The sequence below is a fragment of the Papio anubis genome, chromosome 7 (genome assembly GCF_008728515.1).
Source record: "Papio anubis isolate 15944 chromosome 7, Panubis1.0, whole genome shotgun sequence".
NCBI classification, from domain to species: domain Eukaryota; kingdom Metazoa; phylum Chordata; class Mammalia; order Primates; family Cercopithecidae; genus Papio; species Papio anubis.
In genome coordinates, this window is record NC_044982.1 from 31,881,394 (window position 1) to 31,894,945 (window position 13,552).

Here is a 13,552-nt window from a genome sequence, read left to right on the forward strand (position 1 = left end):
GAAAGGAGTAAAACTTGGGGCTAAAAATATGTAAATCTATATTCAGAACCATCAACCAGCCTTTCCTTAGGCTGAATGTCTCTTAAATCCTTGAATTTGAGAGTCCCCTAGGAGTAGTGACAGTTCCTTACCCTATTCACATAAAGCAGAAACGTGACAGGTAACAAACCCTTCCCATACACACAGAGCTCCCAATCAGTTTGTCAGTGTCTTCCATGCTTAAACATAAATAGACAGCCAAGGATTGCTAGATATTTGAGGCACACGTCCAAAATGAAAGAAAAACTAAAGATAAATAGGATCTGAATTTGGAGAAAATAGAATGCAAAAAGCAGAAAAGAACTTTCAACTCAAATTGTTATCCTCAGAGAGATTCTTAAAGAGACTGTATCTATAAATCAAGAACAATGTGCTGTTTATAAAAAAGATCAACACCAAAAGAACCACAGAAAAAAATTTTCCAATTCTCAAAATAAAAGATACAATAAAAGGATTAGAAGTTAAAGTATCTCAGGAAATATAACAAAATGTAAGATAAAAGACACAAAGATAATCCAACAGATCCAAAATCCTGCTAATGAAGAGTTCCAGAAACAGAAAATGAGAGAAAAAAAATTAATGAATAAATAGCACAAACAAATATCCTAGAGTTAAGAGATTCCAATCTCTAGAAAGAAAGAGTCCAGCATACTGAGTACTCAGTACAATTAATAAAACTAAATAAGAAAACAAAAAACACTGAAATTTCAGAATACCAGAGATTTTTTAAGTTTGGGAGAGAGCAGGTCACCAAAACAGGAAAAGAATCAGAACGGCATAACACCTACACAAGGTGACAGAACAAAATAGAACAATGATCCTAAAACCTTGAGGAATAATTATCTCCAACATCAAATTCTATATTCAAATTAGCAAGCAAGTGTGAGATTAGAATAAAGACATTGTCAGATACAGGATGACTAAGAAAATTTACCCCTCACCCACACTTCCTTAGCAAGTTACCTGAGCATGCCCTCCAGGAAACAGAGGGACTGAATGGTAACAGGAAGCCATGAGATTCGATAAATAGCGAATCACATTCTGGAGGATCGTCAAGGGGAATGCTGTAGTTAACACCCATATGGCAGAGTGTCGAGGAAGAACGAAACTTTATTTTTCAGGACAGTTAAATAAATATATAATATCTAAAACGTGTAAGTGTGTAAGTCGTGAAAAGAGCAGCATAATTATTTAGTGCTATGAAGATGGCAACCAAAAGAAACAGCTAAATAACTAAAAGAGGATGCCACTGGAAAAAACATTTGGGGGGCATGGAGATGAGGCAGTGGGTGGCCATTTAGCCCAGTTTTTTTTAAACCATGCATATGAATCACTTTGATAAAAATGTAAACTGTTATCTCTTTAAAGGGCACAGAGAGAGGATTAGCCCTCATCAGAAGGGCTGGTTCTCCTGAGACTACAAGGTGATGAGCATGGTAAGTACAGCTAAGGGTTAGAAGTGAGATGTTTTACTGAGCTTGATAGGTAGACTTGATTTCCTGTGAGGCAGGAAGCTAAATTATAAATATAATGCAAAATAAAAACGTTTGCTAACATCGAGAAAGCAGCACTAGAGTAGATGGTCTATGTGAAGTAGTGAAGCTTTGGCAGAGCTATAATGGGTAAAGGGGAAAGAAGGTGACCAGGAACTTGTCAAAGTATATACAACACAATGCTAAGTAAGGATGGAGAGTATATATTTACAGAAGGAAAAAAAGTATGCCACTTTAGGGCTTATGAAGGTTTGGTTCCTTTCTTGGAATTACACTTATTAATTCAAAGTGCTTCAATAATATATCAGATCAAAGTTGTATAAAGTCATTTGCTATGTATTAAATGCAGCAATTATTTGTTCATGTAAGCGATAAGACTATCTTCCACAATGTACAAGAGTCCATGAGAGACCTTATCAACGTTATCTAGTATTCTAATCAAATTCTAAGTAGGAGCAAAGTCTCTCCTAACAAAATTGTGAATGCCTTGAGAATTTTATCCATGACTGACATTTTGGAAGAAGCAACTTTTATTGAACACCTACTGATTTGTCAGGTAATGTGCTGGTGCTAAAAAGACAGTCATGCCTAACCTCAAGGAGTTCACCATCCACAGGAAGAGTGAGACAATTAACTCGACAATTAGAACAGAATTTGATAAATATGGAACATGTTTGTCTTGCTATCCAAAGTATTCTCAATGTCTGACTGCATTAAAGAATCCCGATCTGTAATTACTGAAGTGCTGCTCCAGGGCAGGAAAAATAGGAATAAATAAAGCAAAGAATGGCAAGAAGGGAATTCCAGACAAAGAAAAGAGCATGTGTAAAAGCCAGAGGAAAGGACAAAGGAATTAGGAGGCATTAAAAGGTGTGCAGATAAGAGGACATGGCAAAAGAGTTGAAAGGGTAGGGTGCTTTGTTTTCAGACCAAATTGCTGACCAACAGCCAAGGCCTATCATTTTATTTTCATTCTGGGGGCCAGAAAATATTGAAACCATCTGAAATACAATTTCAACACTACATATAAACGGCAAATATGTATCACTATTTTTTTTTTTTTTTGCCCTTTTCTGAGACAGGGTCTCACTCTGTCACCCAGGCTGGAATGCAGTGGTGTGATCACAGCTCACTGCAGCCTAGACTTTCTGGGTTCCAGCGATCCTCCCACCTCAGTCCTCCAAGTATCTGGGACCACAGGTGCCTGCTACCATGCCTGGTTAATTTTTTATGTCACTAGGGTCGGCTAATTTTTGTATTTTTGGTAGAGATGCAGATTCACCAAATTGCTCAGGCTGGTCTCAAATTCCTGAGCTCAAGCAATCCACCTGCCTCAGCATCCCAAAGTGCTAGGATTACAGGCATGAGCCACTGCACCTGGCTATTACTGGACTTTCAAATTTTCAAAGTTCAAAGATGTAACAAAATAACAGACTCAAAACCATTTTCATTTATAAAACTAGAGACCTTTTAAGCATTTTTAACAAATACATCAAGAGATACTCATATTAAAAATCTGTATGAAAATAAGCCACCTTTAAATCAATATAATGAAATACTATGATCCTTTTGACATATAAAAACATGTATTTAAAATATAGTAGAAACATTACATAAATTCACTAAATACAATCACATAAAAACGCATGCATTGTACATTGGTCAGATGAAAAGAAAAATAAGCAAATATTTGTTTTAAGTATTTAGAAAGTGTTTATTTGTAAAGTGTGTTATACACTCCCTTTAAAAACCCCTAAAACTAGGTATAAATACCTTAGAATTATAAAAATTTCAAAATTTGATATAAAACTCCAAAATGTAAAAACGTAAGAGGTATGATGCAGTTATACAAATACTTTTAAAGAAGGTATTTTCTGTATTCTACTATTTGCAGAAACATACTAAAATTAACAAACCATGGGAATTACAAGATACGAAATTCTGGAATTAAAATTCCTTCCTGTTTTGTTTTCATGTGAAATAGCACCTGTTTTCTAAATATGTATAACCAAGGTCCTAAAATTAAAATTCCCAAAGATAAGTAATCACTATAAACAGGAACAATCATAACAAATGGAAATATAAAGAAAACCTATAGCACTCACAGTCCCTTACTAATCCTAGTAAGATAGCTATAGAATGGAAGAAGTCCACAATTCCAATCCTAAAGCCAGTCGAAACGTAGTTGTGACTGATCAGAAGCCTTGATATTATAAAGATTTCAATTCTTCCTCCAAATGGTCAATGGATTCTATGCAATGCTCATCAAAATTCCAGCAGGTTTTTGAAAACTGACAAGCTGATTCTAATAAGAATAATCAAGACAATCTAGAACAGGGGGCAGCAAACTATGGTCTATGTTCCAAACACAGTTAAAAGTGATCTTTTTTACATTCTTGAAGGTTTAAAAAAAAAAAAAAAAAAAAAAAGGCTGTACACGGTGGCTCATGCCTGTAATCCCAACACTTTGGAAGGCCAAGGCGGGCAGATGGCCTGAGCTCAGGAGTTCGAGACCAGCCTGGACAACATAGGGAGATCCACCTCTACAAAAAATAAAGTAGCCAAGCATGGTGGGACACGCCTGCAGTTCCAGCTACACAGGAGGCTGATGTGGGAGGAATGCTTGAGCCCAGGAGGTCAAAGTTGTAACGAGTTATGATCCTGCTGCTGCATTCCAGCCTGGGCAACAGAGTAAAGACCCTGTCTCAATAAAATTTTTTTTAAATGTGAAAAAAAAAAAGGAAAAAGAAAACAAAGAAAGAAAAATATTTAACAGAGACCAAATGTGACCCACAAGGCCTACAAATATTTACCATCTGGCCCTTTTATAGAAAGCTTGCCAGGCCGGGCACAATGGCTCACGCCTGTAATCCCAGCACCTTGGGAGGCCAAGGCAGGCGGGATCACCTGAGGTCAGGAGTTCAAGACCAACCTGGCCAAAATGGTGAAACTCCATCTCTACTAAAAATACAAAAATTAGCCAGGCATGGTGGCGCATGCCTGTAATCCCAGCTACTTGGGAGGCTGAGACAGGAGAATCGCCTGAACCTAGGAAGCAATGGTTGCAGTGAGGGCCACTGTACTCCAGTCTGCATAACAAAACCAGACTCCATCTCAAGAAAAAGAAAAAAAAAAAAAAAAGAGAAAGAAAGCTTGCCAATCCCTCATCTAGAAGCACAGAACTGGAGGACCTACACTAACAGATAAATTTATTGCAAAGTTACAGTAATTAAAACAATATGACACTAATGCAAAGACAGACAAATAGACCACAGGAATGGAGAGTCCAGAAACAAACACATTTAAACATTGGATTTATGATGAAGTCACTGCAAAGTAGTAGGGATGACTTCTTCAGTAAATGGTGTTCGGGTGAACTGGATAGTTATTTGGAAAATAATAAACATTGATCCCTACCTCACACTATATAAAATCAGTTCTATATAGAGTACTGATTTAAAAATAAAAGGTTAAAGAAATAAAAGACAGAAGAAAAAGTAAATAATAATATTTATAGCCTTGGGATTACTTTTCTTTTTTTTGAGTCAGGATCTCACTCTATTGCCTAGGCTGGAGTGCAGTGCACAGTTCACTGCTGCCTTGACCTCCCAGGCTCAAGCAATCCTCCCACCTCAGCCTCCCACATAACTGGGACCACAGGCACATGCCACCAAGCCAGGCTAATTTTTTACTTTTTGTAGAGACAGGGTCTCACTATGTTGCCCAAGCTGGTCTCAAATTCCTAAACTCAAGCAATCCTCCTGCCTCAGTCCCCCAAAGGGCTGGAATTATAGGTGTGGGCCACCATGACCAGCTGACAATATGTTTCTAAGAACAGAAAGAAAATGTGGTGCAGTAATCCACTTAGTTATTAAACAGGATGAACCTTATCTTATCACATATTTTGTGGCAAGAACCTGGACCATCTCAATTTGCTAAGAGTATATGTGACAGAATTATTTCATCTTTTAAGATGTTTGTGTGCCCAAATTTAATGGATAAGAAGAGTTTGTCTTTAACATTTTTTCGCTATCCCTTTATTTTATTTTGTTTTTACTTTTGAGACAGACTCTCACTCCGTCATCCAGGCTGGAGTATAGTGGCACAGTTCTGCAACCTCTGCCTCCCAGCTTAAGCAATTCTCATGCCTCAACCTCCTGAGTAGCTGGGATTACAGGTGTGTGCAACCACGCTCAGCTAATTTTTGTATTTTTACTAGAGACAGGGTTTTGCCATGTTGGCCTGGCTGGTCTCAAACTCCTGACCTCAAGTGATCCCCTCGCCTAGGCCTCCCAAAGTGCTGAGATTATAGATGTGAGCCACCATGCCTGGCCCCTTTATTCTTAAATTCTGTAAATTATTTGTAAAATTACTTTAAACTTTAAAATAAAAAGGGTCCATTGGACCTAAAAGGTAAATGGTAAAGATTACTTTTCTAGTATACTGAAATCAAACTGTTATACTGCAGAGTTTACTTTTTTTTGAGACAAAGTCTCACTCTCGCTCCGTCACTCTGTCGCCCAGGCTGCAGTGTAGTGACTTGATCTCAGTTCACTGCAACTTCCACCTCTGTATTCAAGTGATTCTTGTGCCTCAGCCTCCCGAGTGGCTGGGATTACAAGCGCACACCACCATGCCTGGCTAATTTTTGTATTTTTAGTAGAGGTGGAATTTCACCGTGTTGGCCATGCTGGTCTCAGACTCCTGACCTCAAGTGATCTGACCATGTCCGCCTCCCAAGGTGCTGGGATTACAGGCGTGAGCCACTGTGCCCAGTCTGCAGCATTTACATTCAAGTACTCATTAAGAAAATAAAAAGTCCTGCAGTGAGAAATTTCTAATACATATAATGGACAAAGAACTGTCGTGTAGAATATACTAACAACTCCTACAAAATCAGTAAGACATAAAACCCAGTCAAAAAATGGGAAAAAGACTTGAATCAGCATTTCATAAAAGAGGAAATCCAAATGAACAATAATCAAATGAAAAAAGTGAAACCTCATTAGTCATCAGGGAAATGTAAATTAAATCCATTATCATGATACCACTAAACATCCACTAGGATTTCTAAATCCTAAAAGTTTAACAATACCAAGTGTTGATAAGGATGCAAAAAAACTGAAACACTGAAACACTGCTGGTGAGAGTATAAACTGAAACAACCACTTTGGAAAAATATTTAACAATACCCATTAACGCAGAACATGTATATACTCTATAAATCAGGCAATTCCAATCCTTAATAGATATCCAAACAAAATTAAACATACACAAACAAACACATACATCTAAAGAGACACATACAGCATCAAAAGACACACAGCAGCACTTTTCATAATAACCAAAAAATTTCAATGACCATTAATATTAAAATGGAGAAACATATTGTGGTATATTCATACAATGAACTATTGTACAGGAACGGGAATAAACAAACTACTACTACACACAACGTGGATGACTCTCACAATAATACAATGTCAAGTGAAAGATGCCAGACTCACGAGTACGTACGGTATTATTTCACGCATATAAAGTTCAAAATAGGCAAAACTAATCTATAGCTCAGTATAACAGTTATCTTTGGGGTATTACAAAATAACTGGGGGGGATGAGGGAGATTTCTTGGGCATTAGTGATTCCTACTTCTTGATCTAGTAGTGATACCACGTGTGTCTTTTTTTTTTTTTTTTTGAGATGGAATCTCACTCTGTCTCCCAGGCTGGAGTGCAGTGGCATGATCTCAGGCAACCTGCGCCTCCCAGGTTCAAGCAATTCTCCTGCCTCAGCCTCCCAAGTAGCTAGGAATACAGGCACGTGTCACCACACTGGCTAATTTTTGTATTTTTTAGTAGAGACGGGGTTTCACCATATTGGCCAGGCTGGTCTCAAACTCTTAACCTCATGATCCGCCCACCTCGGCCTCCCAAAGTGCTAGGATTACAGGTGTGAGCCATCACACCTGGCCAATGTGTGTCTTTATTTTGTGAAAATTCACTAAGCTGAACACTTAAAATTGCGTGCTTCTCTGTTACCTTTCAATAAGTTTTATTATATGTGAAAAATAAAAGGTCCTGGAAAACCAACATCCACTGATATGACAGTTTGCTGGAGCAACAGTAGTCTTCTGGAAGACTGAGTGAATCCAATGATACACACAGTGTCAAAACAGCTCCCCTAGATGCTCAACAACGTGACATGCTATTTACATGTCATGCAGTTTTGTCACGTGACTTTTTAGAAATCTCATTTTTAGAAAGCAGCCTAAATCTGGATTTTGCAAAAGCTCAAAGCCATTTACAGTACTTTATTTGTAACAGCATGTTATCAGTAAATTTGTTTAGCTGTGTTCTAAACTCTTGCTTTTCTACTTAGCTTTGATTATTTAAAAAAAAAAAAAGTGGCTTACCATATCAGTTATATGTTGACAGCAAAATCTGAATTAGGAATAAAGAAAGTTCACAGGTTTCCTTAATAGTATAGATTATTCTTACCTCAGTCATGTTCACTGACTAACCAGCTTCCCACTGATTTTTTACCTAGTTACACTGGAGAAAAATAACTATGCCTGGGTAACAGCCCCAAACTATACTCTATAAGGGCTTCGTGAGCAAAAGAAGCGGAGGGGTGACTGAAATGGCAATGACATAAACTAGTGTGGGGAAAGGTTTTCAAAAAAGGGGGATAATGTGAGCAGGATCCAATTCAAGGATTAAAAAGTCATCCTTATCAAAGCTGCAGATGAAAATGTTGAAGAGCGATATCACATCCCTAAAACAATATAATCATTCACCAAGATTTCAGCAGAGTGAAATGATGGTACAAACCTAACTAGAAAAAAATCTAAAAAGAAAGGTAAAGTCTTAGAAAAAGAAACAAGAAAAACAAAAACAAAAAACTGACCACACAAGTTCGGGATAAGAGAGACTTGGCTTAATGAAAGCTAATGCGAAAAAGACCTGGGAAGCTAGATTGATGTTCAGCTCAACAAGAGTCAACACTGTGAGAGTGCTGAAAAAAACAAACAAAAAAGCAATTTGTTAAGCTATATAATATAAGCACATTATTTATAATGAAGTTGGTACTAGGCCCATGGTCCTCTGCATCTGAAGTAAGTGTTCATTCTGAAGGAGGCTAACAAACCAAAGGCCCTTCAAAGGACAGTGAGCAGTACAGCAGGAGGAGGTTAGAACCAATGTTAAGATGAAAAGAATCTGAGTTGTGATTGGCGAGTAAACTGGGTAAGGAAGGGTGAGGGAGACATGAGGGTAATAGTTTTTAAATAACCGTAGTGACACACTGTAGAAGAGGGATAGGATAATTCATTCTGTGTTGCTCCAGAGGCAAATCCAGAATCAACAGATAAAAGTTAAAGAATCACATTTAGGTTCAATGTGAAAAACAAACTTTCTAGAATCAATGACTTATATGGCAGTGTTCCTTATCACAATGCCAATGTCAAGCATACAACTGCTCATCACAGAAAGTACAATGGACTTAAAGTGGATCAGAAGTCCTTGGATTCTAATCCCATCTCGACCATTTACTAGCTGTGTTATATGAGGCAATGTATTTACAACCTCTCTGAATCTCAGCTTTTCTTATGTATTTATTTACCTCCTGATATTACTAAGAGGAATAAATAAGATATGTGCAAGACCCATTTGTAACAAACTGAAATGGAATACAAATGTGCGTTGCCGTAGACGGATATAATATTAGATAATTGCTAATATCCTCCCAGCACTGAGATTATTAACTTCAGAAGTTATTTTCTTCTGAAGTAAGAAAAAACTTAAAATAGGTCCTAAATTCACAAAGCCAAGATTTAGTAGGCAAAGAGAGAAAATATTAACATGACAGAAATCAAGGAAGAAAGAAATGTATGTTTCATGAGGTATTAAGAATGTACTTCTCTGACAGCAAATTAGTCACCAGATCTAAAAGGCAATGCTCATTCCCAGAGATAAGTAAGATTTCAAATCAAGATGATAGACGTGCCAAATAAGCACTGACAGTATAGGCTTGGATCACAGCAGTAAACAGTGCTTAAATAGTGCTTTTGCTTTGGGGACCCCCTAGACTCAACTGTACCTGTAATGGGGTTCTACTCACTCAGTTAAATAATCCTGACTGAGCAAGTTACCCAATCCTCTCAGTGCCAGTTTGTTAAGGGTAAGTACAGAATAATCTGCCTACTTCACAGGTTGTTGAGAAAACTCCCACGAGATAATAATGTGTGTAAAGTCTCCAGCAAGGCTTCTTGGTACACAGAGGAATTCATGTTAATTGCCCCTTTCTCTTAACTTTGATTGTGGAGTTTTTTGTGCCACACTGCTTTCAGAATTATAAACTTGGGGAATAAAAGATATTTTGTTTTCAAATGTTAAAATGAGGTTGAAAAAAAAAATGATGATGTAGATCTATTGAGATGGAAATCTAAGCAATATGCAGATTGGTGGAAAAATAAGTTACAAGATAATCTACTCAGTATGATCCCATTTTTGTAACATATATTTTTAAAATGATTCTCTCCAGATGGTAGAATTAGGTGACTTTCACTTTTTTCTACACTTTTCTGTAATGTTTGAATTTTGCATAAGGAGTATGCATTTCTACTACAATTCCCAACTGAGAAAAAAACTGATTAAAGTATTTTTCTGGCTGAGTGTGGTGGCTCACGCATGTAATCCCAGCACTTTGGGAGGCCAAGGCAGGCAGGGAGGCGAAGGCAGGAGGATCGCTTGAGCCCAGGAGTTTGAGACCAGCCTGGTCAACACAGGAAGACCCCCATCTCTATGAAGTATTTTTTAAAAATTGGCCAGATATGGTGGTGCGTGCCTCTGGTCTCAGCCACCTAGGAGGCTGAGGTGGGAGGACTGCTTGAACCCAGGAGGTCGAGGCTGCACTGAGCCATAATTGCATCACTGCACACTAGCCTGGGTGAAAAAGTGAGATCCTGTCTCAAAAAATAATAATTTCCATAGAAAAGTTATCATTTAGGTCAACTTGGGGAGAAAAATCTATTTTTACAAACTTGGAAAAAATGAACTTAAGAGTTTTTAAAAGGTAAAGAGAAAAAACTTACACACCAGCAATTTGTTTTCTTTCTAAATATGTGGTTCTGGCAAAACAGAAGTATCTCCTTAACTGGGGAAAAAACAAAGGATGTAAGCTCCATGGGGGCAGGAATTTTATGTGTTCTGTTATATTCACTGCTCTAAGTACAAGACCAGGAACTTAAATATTTGCTGAATGGATAAAAGTCCTACTTACCTTATGCTAAATTTAATTGCCTCAAGCCAGTAGAATATTGGCTTATTCATCTTTATCTCTAACAACTAACAAATTATCTAACAAATAGTAATTGCTAATTCAATTATTTGTCAACTGAATGAAAAAGCAAAAAAAGATAAAGTTTAATATTATTTTTAAAGCTAGTAAGTCAATACAAAATGATAAGCATTACTCCACAATACTACATTCATTCTGGACTGTAATCTCTACAGACAGGACAAAAGCAGAGACATCAAAGAAATGGGGGCATGTTACCTTTTCTAGATTACATACATGATGTCTAACAAGCAGACAGTGTAAGTAGAAAGAGAGTATAAAAATTGTATAAATGAAGCTTTTTATACCATCGAGAGCCAAATAGCCTAAATCAATAACATAGCCAAACCAAAAAAAAAAAGAGAGAAAAAAGCAGACCTACCTTGGGCCTCTTGGACTTTCCAAGTAACTACTTCTAGGAGGATCTGGAAGCAGGCCACCTGATCTCACTGGCATGTCCTTCACTGCAGTGATAGGCTGAGATGGAGCAGCAGAAGACTCCCCAAGTCCTTGATCGGATGAGAATGAACTGTATGGCTTGCTCAAAGGAGCTTTTGAATTCACTTGTTCTGATGGACCAGCTGATTGCAATGGAGGATGGTAAGTTGTGGGTGGGGCAGAACCAAAAGACACAGGAGTAGGAAGCAGTGCTGGTCTAGGTTTCTCTGGAACTTGTGAGCTCTGTGAACTGGAGGCTGGTGGAACTGGGGCTGCTGTTAACTGAGGAGGTATCCCTTGTGGAACTCCAGGGGGAGGTATTCCTGGAGGAGGTGTAGCTGAAGACAATGGCGGGAGGGGCATGACAGGTGGAGGTGCTGTTGAAGAGAGAGATGGTGGGGGAAGAACTGGTGGTGGCCCTGCAGAAGAGAGGGAAGGTGGGGGGAGAACTGGAGGTGGCCCTGCAGAAGAGAGAGAAGGAGGCATCCCTGGTGGGGGAACAGAGGTTGGTAAAGAAGGTGGCATAACAGGTGGGGGCATGCCAGGTGGTGGCACTGTAGCAGGAAGGGCAGGGGGCATCACTGGTGGTGGCAATGAAGGAGGCAACACTGGAGGGGGCATTGTAGGTAGAGGTGGAGGCATCTGAGAATATGGAACAAAAGGAGGTGGCATTGACATGTTCCCAATATACTGGTTCTTCATGTTCTGTAATGAATTGACTTTCTCCTGGAGATAACTCTGAGTGGCTTTCATATGTCCCTGCCATGTTTTCCACTGCTTCTCATACTCCTGAAGCTGATCTTTATGAGGATAGGAATGGAGTTGTTCCTCCCATAGCTGAAACTCTCGCTCCCATTCTTGGTAAAGATGTTGAAACTGTTGCTGCTGCATCTCATAATGCCGCAGCTGCATATCTACAGACATGGTCTACAAATAAAAGGATAAAAACTATTTCAAAACATTCATATTAAGAGAATTAATCACAGGTTAAAATTTTAATGAATCAAGGGCATTTGACACTTTAGGAAATTAGAACACTAAAGACTGGGAGGCTAAGAATAAGTTTGTCAAGTTCTTTTGAGTGATGATCATTTCTTCTTTCTTCTTTTGGCTTAAACGACTTACCACAGAGTTGGAAAAACCAACCAAACAATAAAGCAAATACCTATCTTAGCAATACGTATTTTTCAAGTTTTTAATATGGATAATTTTAAGAACTTGAAAAATGATCTGTTATTATAGATATACAGACACAACATTACACCTCAAAGATACAAGACAAACAAGTACCTAAGTCACTGTATCTTTTATGGTATATTTCCTTAGGTTTTTTGTGATGGCTGTTTTTGGCCTTTTTGCTTATCTGTTACTGTAGTAGTTTATAGGCAAAACACAGGTTAACCTGTAGCTATATGGTTAAAATCCCCAGCTCTTAAGACCCTTAGCAATAGTAAGCTAACACCTGGCCTGGGTTGACATGATCAGGAAACTCTACTATAACCCATCCCTCCACAGTCCCCCAGGTAATGTGGCAGATAACTACTTGGGCACCCCTTGGGAAACAATTAATTGTCAACAGTTGATATCTTTTGTTTTTCACACTTAAATCTTTCAAGAATAACAAATCATTTCAATGTCTTGGGGCAACTTCCTATTTGTGGACTATGGAAGCACTTGCCTGTATATGCGGTGGGGGCTGTATAATCTGCTGGTACTGTTGTAGAATCTGCTGTAACTGAGTGTGCTTCTGCATTATTCCCTGATACTGAAAACCGACTCGATGTTGCTGGTGCTGCTGCCAGTGTGCTGCTGCAGCCTGCAACTGCTTTAACCTGGCATCTTCTTCTGGGTCCTCAGACTAAAGATAAAAGAGGACACATCTTTATGTAAGTCATAAAACAGCAACCAAAAATACTTTATAAATGTATTACAAAATCCAGAATCCCTACAACTCAGAAACATCTAACTGTCAAACACAGTTATCTTTAGTTCTTTTTGGATTGAGAACAGTTATTCTATCTTTACATAAAACACATAGCTCTATGTATACTATTATGGATACTAATACAAAGGAGTTTATAAATTCCATAGTCTTCACTAGAATAATAACCTTATTATTCCTAAATATGACAACAATTTTCCTAGTAGAAAGTGGTACCAGGCCGGGCGCCACACCTCACACCTGTAATCCCAGAAATGTGGGAGGCCAAGGCGGGCAGATCACTTGAAGTCAGTAGTCCAAGACC

General features: G+C 38.3%; 1 protein-coding gene across 5 annotated transcripts in view; it reads right to left on the reverse strand.

Annotated features, from left to right (window-relative positions):
• YLPM1 (YLP motif containing 1) overlaps nt 1–13,552 on the reverse strand; it is a 74,530-nt gene that overhangs the window by 43,665 nt on the left and 17,313 nt on the right. For all 5 annotated transcript variants that reach the window (XR_002523432.2, XM_021941398.2, XM_021941401.2 and 2 more), the window contains exons 3-4: nt 12,985–13,164; nt 11,251–12,233 (exon numbers count right to left, since the gene is read on the reverse strand). Coding sequence is in view for 4 of the 5 variants with exons in the window: in XM_021941398.2 (XP_021797090.1) it covers nt 11,251–12,233; nt 12,985–13,164 (1,163 nt within the window). In the remaining variant the exon portion in view is untranslated. The remainder of the gene's footprint in view (nt 1–11,250; nt 12,234–12,984; nt 13,165–13,552) is intronic.